The following is a 12,365-nucleotide window of genomic DNA, read 5'->3' on the forward strand; positions in this document are numbered from 1 at the left end:
GCTCAGGCTGGAGCCTGGGCTCTGAGTTCCCATGAGAGGGAGGGTGTCAGGTTCTGTCTACACTGGAATAAAAAACCCACGGCTGGCCTGGGCCAGCTGACTCAGGCTCGTGGGGCTTGGGCTCTGGGGCTGAAAAATTGCTGAATATCTACACAGCAGTTTTTAAGCCTTGTGAGACTGAATCAGCTGACCTGGGCCAGGTGCAGCCATGTTGTGGGGCTTTTATCCCCTTGTAGACATACCCTTGGGCCTGGGTTCAGCCCAAGTCTGAATGTCTTCACTGCTATTTTTAGACTTGCAGCCTGAGCGCCCATGAGCCCAAGTCAGCTGACGTGGGGTTTGAGACTCAGTGCCTCAGGTTTTGTTTCACAGTGTAGACATACCCTTATAAGCCGTTTCTAAAACTGATTGCCTGGGGGAACTCATCGTGTAGCTGAATAACATAGCATAATAAAATTACTACCGTACTGATTGTAGAAATGTAGCTGTCCTGTACAAAATGCTAACCAGTAGAAGGCAGCAGCTGCTCAGCTTTGAATTGCTCATAATGGTTAGGAATGTATGCTTACCTGCACTAGCAGTCTGGATCCAAGCACTGAACTGTCAAGGTTTCAAATATAGGACTCCAGTGCTTCACATTCTCAGTTCTTTATGGTTCCTCTGTCATAATTGTATGTTTCTTCTCTTCTAGGCACAAGTATTTTAAATTTCCCTGTTCAGTAATCGTCAGCATGCTACTATTCTATCACATGTTGGCATTAGCTTCTCTTCAGATCTTCATCCTCTCAGAGAATTGGGCTCTAGCCAAGAACATCAACTTCTATAATGTGAGACCTCCACTAGACCGTAAGTAGCCAGTTTTGGCTTTCTTGTATTTGAGAATATAGGTTAATATTTCAGCTACCACCTTTTCCATTGTTATCCCTCATTTTCAGGGCTCTCTCTTAAACATAAAGCGTCTATCTCTTAGACATTTGGGATCTCCTCTAGAGTTTAAAACAAAACATTCATTTGGGTGCCTCCTATGGTTGCTCAGTATCATTCCTAACATTTAAGATACAGTCTGAATGAAGTTGAACAGAGAGGGAGAGAAGTGTTTTCTTTGATTTGTACTTTGATAATAAACAGTTTCAGATTTTGGATGCTTTTGCCCTTTTATGTCTCAAAATAACTTTATTTTGTACAATGTAAATGTATGCAATGGACTATCCATTTCTGTTTGTTGTACTGCTTTTGTGTGGGTGGGGTAGGGAGGTACGTGTATTGAACACTTTTAAAGTTAGCACTAAGTAAAAGTATGAAAGTTAGTACAAAGTTAAAACCACTGTCGTAGCTGGGAAATCAGCTGTCAGTAATAGCATCATATGTCTGCTTCTTACCTTGCACTCCGATTACTCTCCCTGTGCACCCAACTGGATAAGAGTATCTGTGATATAAAGGATTAAAGTGGAAAAGTAGTGATGTTTAGCAGTTGGGGTGTTTGATGCCAAACTGCTTTAAAACTCCTGTATGTGTGTATATAAAATGTTATAAAAACAGAATTTGAAATCAAACGCACTAATCCCTAATTGGCAACTGCTTGTTCAGAGTTGGAGGCAGTGACTTGGAGCTGGTTTCAAAGCAGTATCTGCCACATCTAGGGAAGCAAAAGCTGATTAAATGTAGATTGTGCAACAGTGTACATGTGTGCATATATGCAGAGGAGATATGTGTATCTTGTATGTTATAATACTGTATATGTAATGTGCAATGATACACTCTCCATTTAAACAGCATTTTGATTGTGAGAGAGAATGAAAAGACCGGGAAATGTTTTAAAGTTAAGGCATGATGATGTTAGTACAAGAAGTAAAAGCTTCTATGGTAAGATATGAAATAGTTCTTAATTTACCCAATAGATTGACATGAACTGTATGTGCTATTCTTATAAATATGTGTATAAATGTGTGAATATGTGTAAATATAAACATTAGCATATATATAAGTATTTTTGTCTAATAAATGTAAAAGCAAGCATTTTTTGTTTGACATTTTAATTTTTGATATTTGCAAACTTAACATACTTATTGTATTTTTAAAGCCACTCCATTTCCAAACAGCTTTAAGTGTTTCACCTGTGCAAATGCAGCTGACAATTACAACTGTAACAGATGGGCTGAAGATAAATGGTGCCCTGAAAGTAAGTGTGCCTGTCTTAGGGAGATTCTTTAAGGTATTTAATTTTGTTTTTCCCCTTCTTCAACTGTCTCTCAGACAGCTAGTTATATAGGATTAACATACCATCATACTGATGCCCTGGGGATAGAATTAGTAATCATGAGCCTTATGATTTCTCTTGAAATGGATATTCCAGCCATTTGAATACGCTAAGCAATATTGCAAATCATGTTGAAGACCTTGTATGTTTAGACTTACACTAGAACCTCAGAGTTATGAACACCTGAGGAATGGAGGTTGTTCGTAACTCTGAAATGTTCATAACTCTGAACAAAACATTACGGTTGTTCTTTCAAAAGTTTTACAACTGAACATTGATTTAATACAGCTTTGAAACTTTACTACGCAGAAGAAAAATGCTGCTTTCCCTTTATTTTTTTCATAGTTTACGTTTAACACAGTACTGTATTTGCCTTTTTTTTACTTTTCGTCTCTGCTACTGCTTGATTGCACACTTCCGATTCCAAATGAGGTGTGTGGTTGACCAGTCAGTTTGTAACTCTGGTGTTCGTAACTCTGAGATTCTACTGTAGTACATATTTGAATGAGTATTGTGTAGAGTATCTTTTTATAGAATAAGGAAGCTGCTCACTAGAGTATGTATAACTAGAAATTCGTTAATGTAACTCTACCATTTTTATGGGTTGGCAAGCTTGTGCTAAGGATTTTAGAGGAATTTTTGAATACTGTAGTCTTAAAGCATAGTCACATTTCTGGGTAGATGGACGCCTTGTAGTGATGTGTGTGCCGTGAGTGGAGAATATAGGATTTGAGATTAAGTATACAGCTGAATTCAGCCCTGTATACATTCTAGATTCAAAATGAATGATCAAAGCACAGCCCTAGCTGAGACTTCCATTTAATTACTTAAGATAGCTAGTCCAAAGCTGACTGTGAAAAGTTACAAACATATCTCGCTAAACTGGGTGACTGGGTGACACAGCAGCAGATGAATTTCAGTGGTTAATAAGTGCAAAGTGGTACAGACTAGAAAAAACAATCCAACAATACATATGTGCTGAAACTAGGGGAGCTGCTGCCCTGGCTTGAAGTGGTTTCACACAACCCAAAATCAACCTGTAGAACTCGTTGCCAGGGGATGTTGTGAAGGCCAAAAGTATAACTGTATTCAAAAAAGTATTAGGTGAGTTTGTGGAGGATAGGTCCATCAATGTCCATTAGCCAAAATGATCAGGGACATAACCACATGCCCTGGGTATCCCTAAATGTTTGACTGCCAGAAGCTGTGACCGGTGATGGGATGGATCACTCGATAATTGCCCTGTTCTGTTCATTCCCTCTGAAGTATCTGGCACTGGCCACTGTTGGAAGACAAGGTACTGGGCTAGATGGACTATTGGTCTTGACCCAGTATGGCCATTCTTATGTTATCCTCCCTCTTCGTAGTTCTATGCCAGATTAATCTAATATATATCGTAAATCTCTATAAACAGACTCAGGATTCCTGTTTTCCAATCCTTTTTTCCCTATTTTCCTTGTGCTTGTGAAGAAACAAATAGTTTTATTAGGTTGTCTTTATACTTCTAATGTAATATTGGTCTTGTTTGCATTTCCTCTGAACTTAGCGGTTAACTTATCCAACATTGATACATGGTGGGAAAACAATTTGCACTGTCAAATTATATTCCCCTCGCCAAAGCCAGCTATTACTTTAGTACTGTCTCCAAGAGTCAGCTGTTCAAGGGCAAAGACTATTTCTTAATTCAGTCCCGCAGTCAAAGCTAAATGTGCTGCCAAATCTACCATCATTCCTAGTGTCTTTTGCAAAATTAACATAGGAGCTGAAACAATTACTTCTAATATTTTGTGCAGTTTTGTTAATTAGGGATGACTTCATAAAAGACAGGTTTCAGAGTAACAGCCATGTTAGTCTGTATTCGCAAAAAGAAAAGGAGTACTTGTGGCACCTTAGAGACTAACCAATTTATTTGAGCATAAGCTTTCGTGAGCTACCGATAAAGCTGATGAAGTGAGCTGTAGCTCACAAAAGCTTATGCTCAAATAAATTGGTTAGTCTCTAAGGTGCTACAAGTACTCCTTTTCTTTTTATAAAAGACAGCTATATAAAAGGCCTAATGCAAGGTTTATGCTAAACTGTAGGCGTACATCATTGCTGCATGTGATTTCAGATGTGTTGTATGTGAACTCTCAAAATGGAAAGTGTCATGTTAGTGCATCCATTGGTAGTGCAGACACATTTGGCAATAAGGCCTGAAGATCACACTTGGAAGAGAGAATAGCAGGGTCACTGAAACTAGGGAAGGTAACATACCCTGAAGAGAGGGGAAAGGAGGAAAGATGTTGGAAGAAGGGGAGCTGGGGGCTAGGGGAGAGGTAGGGTGGAAGTGGGAAATGAAAAAGGTAAAGAAGTCTAGGTGGAGGGGAAAGGGAATGAGAAGTGAATGCAAGAGGGAAAGGAAGAACCAGGAGAGAAGCCGCTAAAACTAGCTAGCTAGAGATGAAGTGTTAGATAGATAGTACAAATCTCAATGCCCTTTTTCATAAGTTGCAGCCTAGGGGCCGAATGGCACATTTAATTTAAGGTCTACCTAATACATCATGACTGTTAAATGACAATTTTTTGGGAATATAATGCTATTTTACTGCTCTAAACCCCACACAATCTCTAAGTTTTCTAAGTGCAAGCACTTTATTGTAACTTGTCATTTAGTGAAAACTTTTGAAGTATGTGAAAGAACTCACACTGTATGAAAATAAACCTGATTTTGATGTATTTCTTAGATACAAAGTACTGCTTGACAGTTCATCATTTCACAAGCCATGGAAGGAGTACATCTGTGACCAAAAAATGTGCTACCAGGGATGAATGCCGTTTTGTTGGCTGTCACCCACGCAGAGAGACAGGCCGTACAGTAAGCATCAGTTTTTGTAATGGTGAATGTTTTTTTTAAGACATTCTAAATAAGGGTCCTGTTCAGCACTTGTTACTCAGATAACTACTGCTGGAGTGAATAACACCTGCCAAATGAGACTATCTAATGTTTGTCAGGGCTGGGTCATGGGCAGCCGGACCTTGTGGTCAGAGCTGCAGTTCACAGTCAGGAGCCAAGGGTCAGCTGGGTCAAGGTACCGGGAGATCAGAGGCAGAAGACAAACTGGAGATCAGAACCACAGGTCAGATGCCATGGGCCAAGCCAGGTCAGGGCACCAGGAAGTCAAGCCAGGTGAGCTGGTGCAGGAGGCACAAGGTATACAGTCCTGAGCATGGTGGATCCCAATTGTTTGGAGAGCGTCCTGTTGCTGGTTTAAGTAGGTTGGACATGTCAGGGGTGGAGCCTCAAACTGGGGCTAGGCGTCCAGGGTCAGCAGTTGTCAGCAGGCTGCCAAGTGGAAGGCTGAAGTGTGGCTTCTCCTGTAAACCCTGTGGACCATGAAAATGTTTTAGTAATAGAAGTCAAAGTTCTAGAACAGGACTCAGATTAGCACCTCTCCCTATTTTTCTATGAAGAAGTTAAGCTGTAGTTGCGAGGGAGGGTCAAATTTTTGAGTCAAACTTAGCTCTATAACACCATTTGCTATGGTGATTATAACATCAAGCTGCCTTGTAGAGGATCCGAGTTCCAATTCAAACTTGGCCATTCCTTTTCTAGGTGGCAATTGGCTGTCTTGCTCATAAAAGGAGTAGTTTTCCTTTGGAGAGGATGCACCTCTTGTAGCTCTATAGTGACCTGTCTGGCTGGAGGCAGCCATGTTCAGCTTTATTCAGTCAGAAGGATAATTTCCCCAGTGTAAGTCATGGAAACAAAACCACACTAGATTTAGGCTTGGAACTTGCTATATTTCTTTGGGCAGCAGTGTCGAAAAAGTACTGCCACATTAAGGGGCTGGGTCTCAGGTCAGGATTTCCCCCCAAAGTCAAGGGGCTGGTTCTTTTGTCATATTAGCGGGGTAGGGGGGGAGACAGAGAGAGAGAGAGAGAATTTAGGGTGTTTTTCCCCTCATTTTTATAGTTCAGTCACCCTTTGAAATACATTTTCCTGAGGGTTACCCCTAGATAAAGTTCATTGCAGCTGTGAGAACAGAGACATGGAATCTCGTGGTGAAAGAGGTTCCATGTTGTTGTTTGCTAAAATGCAGATCAATCTGTTCCTCGCCCCCTTCACTACCAAAGAATGGCCACTTGACCAGTGATTACCAATCAACTTTGACATCTGGCTAAAGGCGTCAGCTTGTCGTTTGCCTTTGAGAAACCAGTTTATTCCCTCCCAATACTTGTCCAGTATACAGTATACTTGTCCAATATACATACTGTAGTCATAATTTCACCTTATGTTCATAACTGTTAATATGCATGTTGTACATAGGTTACACAAGAATATTGATCTGTTTATTAGTTTTTAAATTATATCTTACAAGGCATATTTTGCACAAAGATTAATACAATAATGTGTAGGGTGTGAATAGAGAAGTACTTTTGGTCACAACCATTTGTAAGTGGAGAAAAATGTACTACAACATTTGTTGATATGTTTGATTAACAAGATACCAGACTTTAAAACCATGTCATTCTTATTACTACATTGCTTTTGTCCCATTTCAGTTATGATCTAATTTTAGCATCTGGTAAATTACAAAATAGCTAAAATTACAGATTATTACTTTATATAGATGGTATAAACCATTGACTTCTAGTCCAATCCACTGTGAAAATGAATATCTTTATTTTTAAAAATATAGAGTACAGTATAATGTTGAAGAGTTGTGTAGTAGTGTGTTATACATACTGACTGACGTAAGCAACCTTTGCTATAACTCTTGCTTCTGAAAAGGAAGTATAGCAAATGTTCCAGGTAAAATGGTTAGAATGTTTTATATCCTATATAATACAGAACTGGAAGGATATTTTTGAAATCAGTGTCATAGTAAAATCTTTTAGCAGGATTTGAATGATCTTAGTGTGTAAGATTTCAGATATCTTGAAGATAGCAGACAATCTGTATGTTAAATATGAAAGGACATATATATGCTGCCTTTGATCTGAGCACAGACTCCCATTGATGTCAATGAGTGTTGATGGATTGAGGGAAGTATATGGCCTTTAGAAGCTCCAGCCTGTCTTATGCTGCATTTTATCTTGTAAAATATACTAATGTTCCTTTGCATACAGTGCAAACTGCTGTGTGGAAATGGGTACACTCTGCATCTTCACATGCTCCAATAAGGAAATCAGTTTCAATATTTCCCCAAATAAACTACTAGTGAAGAAGATGATGAACATTAACAGTTGTTCTCTAGCACTAGAAATTTGACAGGAGATGCAAATGTAAAGATCAAAATACGAGATAATGCTGCATAAAAGCTTATGAGGGAAATTAAACATGATCATAGTCTATTTTCATTAAAAATGTGTGACAAGAAAACATTCAAAACCATGTTTGTGCTTAATAAATAGGAAGGTGATAATTATGGGATGTTTTCCCTACTTTCTTATATGTTGGGAAATCTGTCAGACATAGTTAACGGTTAACTATCATCAGATCATGGTAACAGGATTCCATTAATTACAATGCATGATAATGAGCCGTGAGAACACTACTGTGCATGGTTTTGCAGATATAACTGATAGTCCAACTCAGCTCACAGGATACCAGACAAAAGTAATTAGTATTGCTGGTTGGGAATTTTCTGGCAAAATGTTTTTGTTTTGTTTTGTTTTGTTTTTGGCTAAACTTTGATTTTGTGAAAACTGAAACTATTTGTGGGAAAGGGTCAGTTACAACAAATCTGAATTCCTAATTTTGCGGGGGGGGGGGGGGGAATTGAAATTGTTGAAAGGACTTTTCATTTCAAAATACTAGTTAATTTATAGTGTTATTTTTAAAAAGGTCAAAATCTAAATGAAACATTTTGATTGATCCCATTCCAAAAATTCTTTTGGATTTTAGGTTCACAAATTTTTTTGAGTTGTTGACTTTTTGTAAGATTCAGGGTGGGGAAAAAATTTCAAAATCTGAAACTCTTGTGGGACAGGAAAATGGTTTCCTGCCCAGCAATAGTGATTAGCTTTTTTTTTTTTTAGTAATAGCTAGGGCTGTTGATTAATCGTAGTTAACTCATGTGATTAACTTAAAAAAAATCACAATTAATCATGGTTTTATTCGCTCTGTTAAGCAATAGAATACCAAGTGAAATGTATTAAATATTTTTGGATGTTTTTCTATATTTTCAAATATATTGATTTAAATTACAACACAGAATACAAAGTTTACAGTGTTCCCTTTATATTATTATTTTTGATTACTAATATTTGCACTCTAAAATGATAAAGTATTTTTCAATTCACCTCATACAAGTACTGTAGAGCAATCTCTTTCTTGTGAAAGTGCAACTTACAAATGTAGATTTTTTTTGTTACATAACTGCACTCAAAAACAAAACAGTGTAAAACTTTAGAGCCTACAAGTCCATTCAGTCCTACTTCTTGTTCAGCCAATCGCAAAGACAGACAAACTTATTTACATTTACGGGACATAATGCTGCCTGCTTATTATTTACAATGTCACCTGAAAGTGAGAACACGCATTCGCATTGCACTTTTGTAGCCGGCATTGCAAGGTATTTACATGCCAGATATGCTAAACATTCGTATGCCCCTTCACGCTTCGGTCACCATTCCAGAGGACATGCATCAATGCTGATGACACTCGTTAAAAAAATAATGTGTTAATTACATTTGTGACTGAACTCTTTGGGGAGAATTGTATGTCTCCTGCTCTGTTTTACCTGAATTCTGCCATATAGCAGTCTCGGTTGATGACCCAGCACATGTTGTTTGTTTTAAGAATACTTTAACCGCAGATTTGACAAAACGCAAAGAAGGTATCAATGTGAGATTTCTAAAGATAGCTACAGCACTCGACTCAAGGTTTAAGAATTTGAAGTGCCTTCCAAAATCTGAGAGTGATGAAGGTGTGGAGCATGCTTTCAGAAGTCTTAAAAGAGCAACACTCCAATGTGGAAACTACAGACCCTGAACCACCAAAAGAGAAAATGAACCTTCTGCTGGTGGCATCTGACTCAGATGATGAAAATGAACATGTGTCAGTCCACACTGCTTTGGATCATTATCGAGCAGAACCCGTCATCAGCATGGATGCATATCCTATGGAACTGTGGTTGAAGCATGAAGGGACATATGAATCTTTAGGGCATTGGCCTGTAAATACCTTGTGACGCTGGCTACAACAGTTTCATGTGAACGCCTGTTCTCACTTTCAGGTAACATTGTAAACAAGAAGCAGGCAACATTATCTCCTGCAAATGTAAACGAACTTGTTTGTCTGAGCGATTGGCTGAACAAGAAGTAGGACTGAGTGGACTTGTAGGCTGTAAAGTTTTACATTGTTTTATTTTTGAATGCAGGTTTTTTTTACATAATTCTATGTTTGTAAATTCAACTTTCATGATAAAGAGATTACACTGCAGTACTTGCAATGGGGAAATTGAAAAATAATATTTCTTTTGTTTTTACAGTGAAAATATTTATAAACAAAAATAAATATAAACTGAGCACTATACACTTTGTATTCTGTGTTGTAAATGAAATCAATATTTTTGAAAATGTAGAAAACATCCAAAATATTTAAATAAATGCTATTCTATTGTTTAATGGCGTGATTAATCATGATTAATTGCGATTAATTTTTTAAATTGCTTGACAGCTCTAGTAATAACCCTTGCAATTGAAAGCATATACACTATAAACTTCTGTTGCAGCCACTCCTGCCTACCAATCTCCTTTTTATTAACAGGAATGCATTTCTTGCTGTGAAGGGATGATCTGCAATGTAGAAATACCAACCAATCGCACAAATGCAGTATTTTCAGTAATGCATGCTCCGAGGACATCAGATGGCAGCAGGAGGACAATTAGTATTCCAGTACTTGCATCAGTCATAACAATTATGTTGTTATGATGCAGCTTTCCATGTGCCAAATGTGATTCAGAGGGATAAACTTTCTGGGCTCAGCTATAAGAAGAACATTTCAGTTTGAAGAAAGACTCCGGCCCCCTTCAGATGATAGAAGATGGTAGGAAAACATGGACATGCACATCATGAAGTTTGTTGATCATTTATTGAAAATTCTTGCAAAGAGTCTGAAGTATTTAAAAACAAACAAACTGGTGACCAGACACTATAGTAGACTTTAACCAGTTATCTGAATTCTTCATTTGGTGGTGGAAGCGTGTGTACACTCTGCACATTACTTGAACAAGGAAACTGGTTGTCTGTAGGCAGTCAATTTACCAGGTGAGATAAAGGGATACTTCTAGATGCAAAAGCTGTGCCAAGCTTATCTCAAGAGAAGCCACTTTTTTCATAACTTTGAGTATTGACTTGTAGTGTTGTAGTCTCTTGTCTGCCTTATTGATGAGAAAATGTTATGTTTAAGTTCATCCTTTACAGTTCTCCATGAACACCATGTTCATTGAGAACAAGGTGTCTAAGAAATAGACAAAAGTGCTTTTTTTATTCAGTTTTGGTCAGAACTTCGATGTCCTATGGAAAAACTGAAAAATATTTAAATTTTTTTTTCTCTCCTACAAAAACATTGTGACCCCTCCTCAGATTATAAAATGATGAATCCACCAAAAAATAAATAAAATCCTAACAAAAGATGACCAACTGCTTAGGCTCCTATGAGTCTCTATTTAGGCATGTAACTAAAGCAGTCTGAAAGAGTGCTGAGTACCTGTATCTCCCATTGTCTTTGATAGGATTTGTGGGTGATCAGTTCTTCCAGATACCTCACCACTTTTATTTAGGAGCCTAACGTTAGGCACCCAGCTTTGAAAAGTATGGCTTAAGTTTCTAAAAATAATGTTGCCAATCTTACCCTTTTTTCCCCACAGTTGTAGTAGATTTTTTTTAAAGCCTGGTTTATTGCATATTTTGACTAATGTTGCACATCTGACCAGTTGGAAAAATTAAAAATGGTAGAATTTAGGTTACTGTTGCATGTTACAAAAAAATCTTTGTTTTCCTTTGTAAGCCTTGCAATGAACAATGTGTGTGTCATATTTATGTGTATTCTCATCCCTCTGGTTCAAGGGCTGGATACTTTCAGATTCACTGTCTGTCTCTTTCACATGAAGAAGTCAATTCTGAAGACTGATAGAGAATGATTTCACTTACTTTGTCAGTATTCGGTCTGATTTACAACATATGCCAATGTTGACTATTTTTGACTATTTTTGTTGTTAATATTTTGGCTCAGATTCTCTGTGCTTGCAAACACCCTGATCCTGTGTACCAGCATACGTCAGCCCTGTCCTGAGCACAACCTCAAGGCTCCCAGGACTCTCTGGGACCTGTGCTGATGGTTATGTATGGAGGGAAGTTTCAACCATGCCTCCTTTTTTGCCCAAGCTTGTGCCCAGAGTCTTTACTTACTGGATCCACCATCCCCTTTGCACTGCAGCATGGTCATGAGTCTGACCCATACAGTTTGAACAGAGCACTGTGTTGCATTTTTTGTTTCAGAATTTTTTTTTAGTACTTTATTTGTGAATTCATAGATGTAACCACTAATAAGTTAGACTCTTTATTGAAAAGCTAAGATGATGAGAAATCAAAAGTTTTCTGTGCCATCAGAATTGGTTGAAAAATTGAGGGGGGAAAAAGTTGTGAAAATTTTGTCCAAATATTTTTGTAGGATTTGTAATTGAAATTTTCAGTGCAACATAAAGATTTAATCAAAAATTGAATCTCTGAAAATGTTGAACAACTCTGTAGTTTCAACCTGTGTGTGTCAAATCTTTTTTATTTCTCTCTAACTTGTTTAGGTACACTTAGCTATTTTAATTTTAACTGGCAATTGGAAAACCTGCTTTACTGATGTTTTCAAAATTTATGATGATCTACACCAACATATATCCAGAGAAGTTCTTAGAATGGTGACCCTTTTTCTTCTGTTTTTCCTGTATGCAAATATGTGACATGTCTAAAATCTATCGCCACAATCTGATGAAGAGGCACTTACAAAAAATAATTAGAGTTGTAATAAGTTACAAATGGAAAAGATCATTCACTCCCTTCGCTTGCCAGTGCAGGGTTCTCTCCTGTCATCTAAATCTAACTATTTCAAGCAATGGATTTTTGACA

At 37.7% G+C, this 12,365-nt stretch overlaps 1 protein-coding gene across 3 annotated transcripts in view; it reads left to right on the top strand.

Moving 5' to 3' along the window:
* Positions 1-11,950, top strand: part of LYPD6B (LY6/PLAUR domain containing 6B) — a 116,478-nt gene extending 104,528 nt beyond the window's left edge. For all 3 annotated transcript variants that reach the window (XM_084643824.1, XM_084643823.1, XM_084643825.1), the window contains 4 exons: positions 692-846; positions 2,081-2,179; positions 4,981-5,111; positions 10,011-11,950. In XM_084643824.1, the coding sequence (XP_084499950.1) occupies positions 732-846; positions 2,081-2,179; positions 4,981-5,111; positions 10,011-10,175 (510 nt within the window). In that variant the 5' untranslated portion in view covers positions 692-731 and the 3' untranslated portion in view covers positions 10,176-11,950. The remainder of the gene's footprint in view (positions 1-691; positions 847-2,080; positions 2,180-4,980; positions 5,112-10,010) is intronic.
* The last annotated feature ends 415 nt before the right edge of the window (positions 11,951-12,365 follow it).

This window comes from Lepidochelys olivacea (assembly GCF_965140295.1).
Source record: "Lepidochelys olivacea isolate rLepOli2 genome assembly, chromosome: 11".
Classification (NCBI taxonomy): domain Eukaryota; kingdom Metazoa; phylum Chordata; order Testudines; family Cheloniidae; genus Lepidochelys; species Lepidochelys olivacea.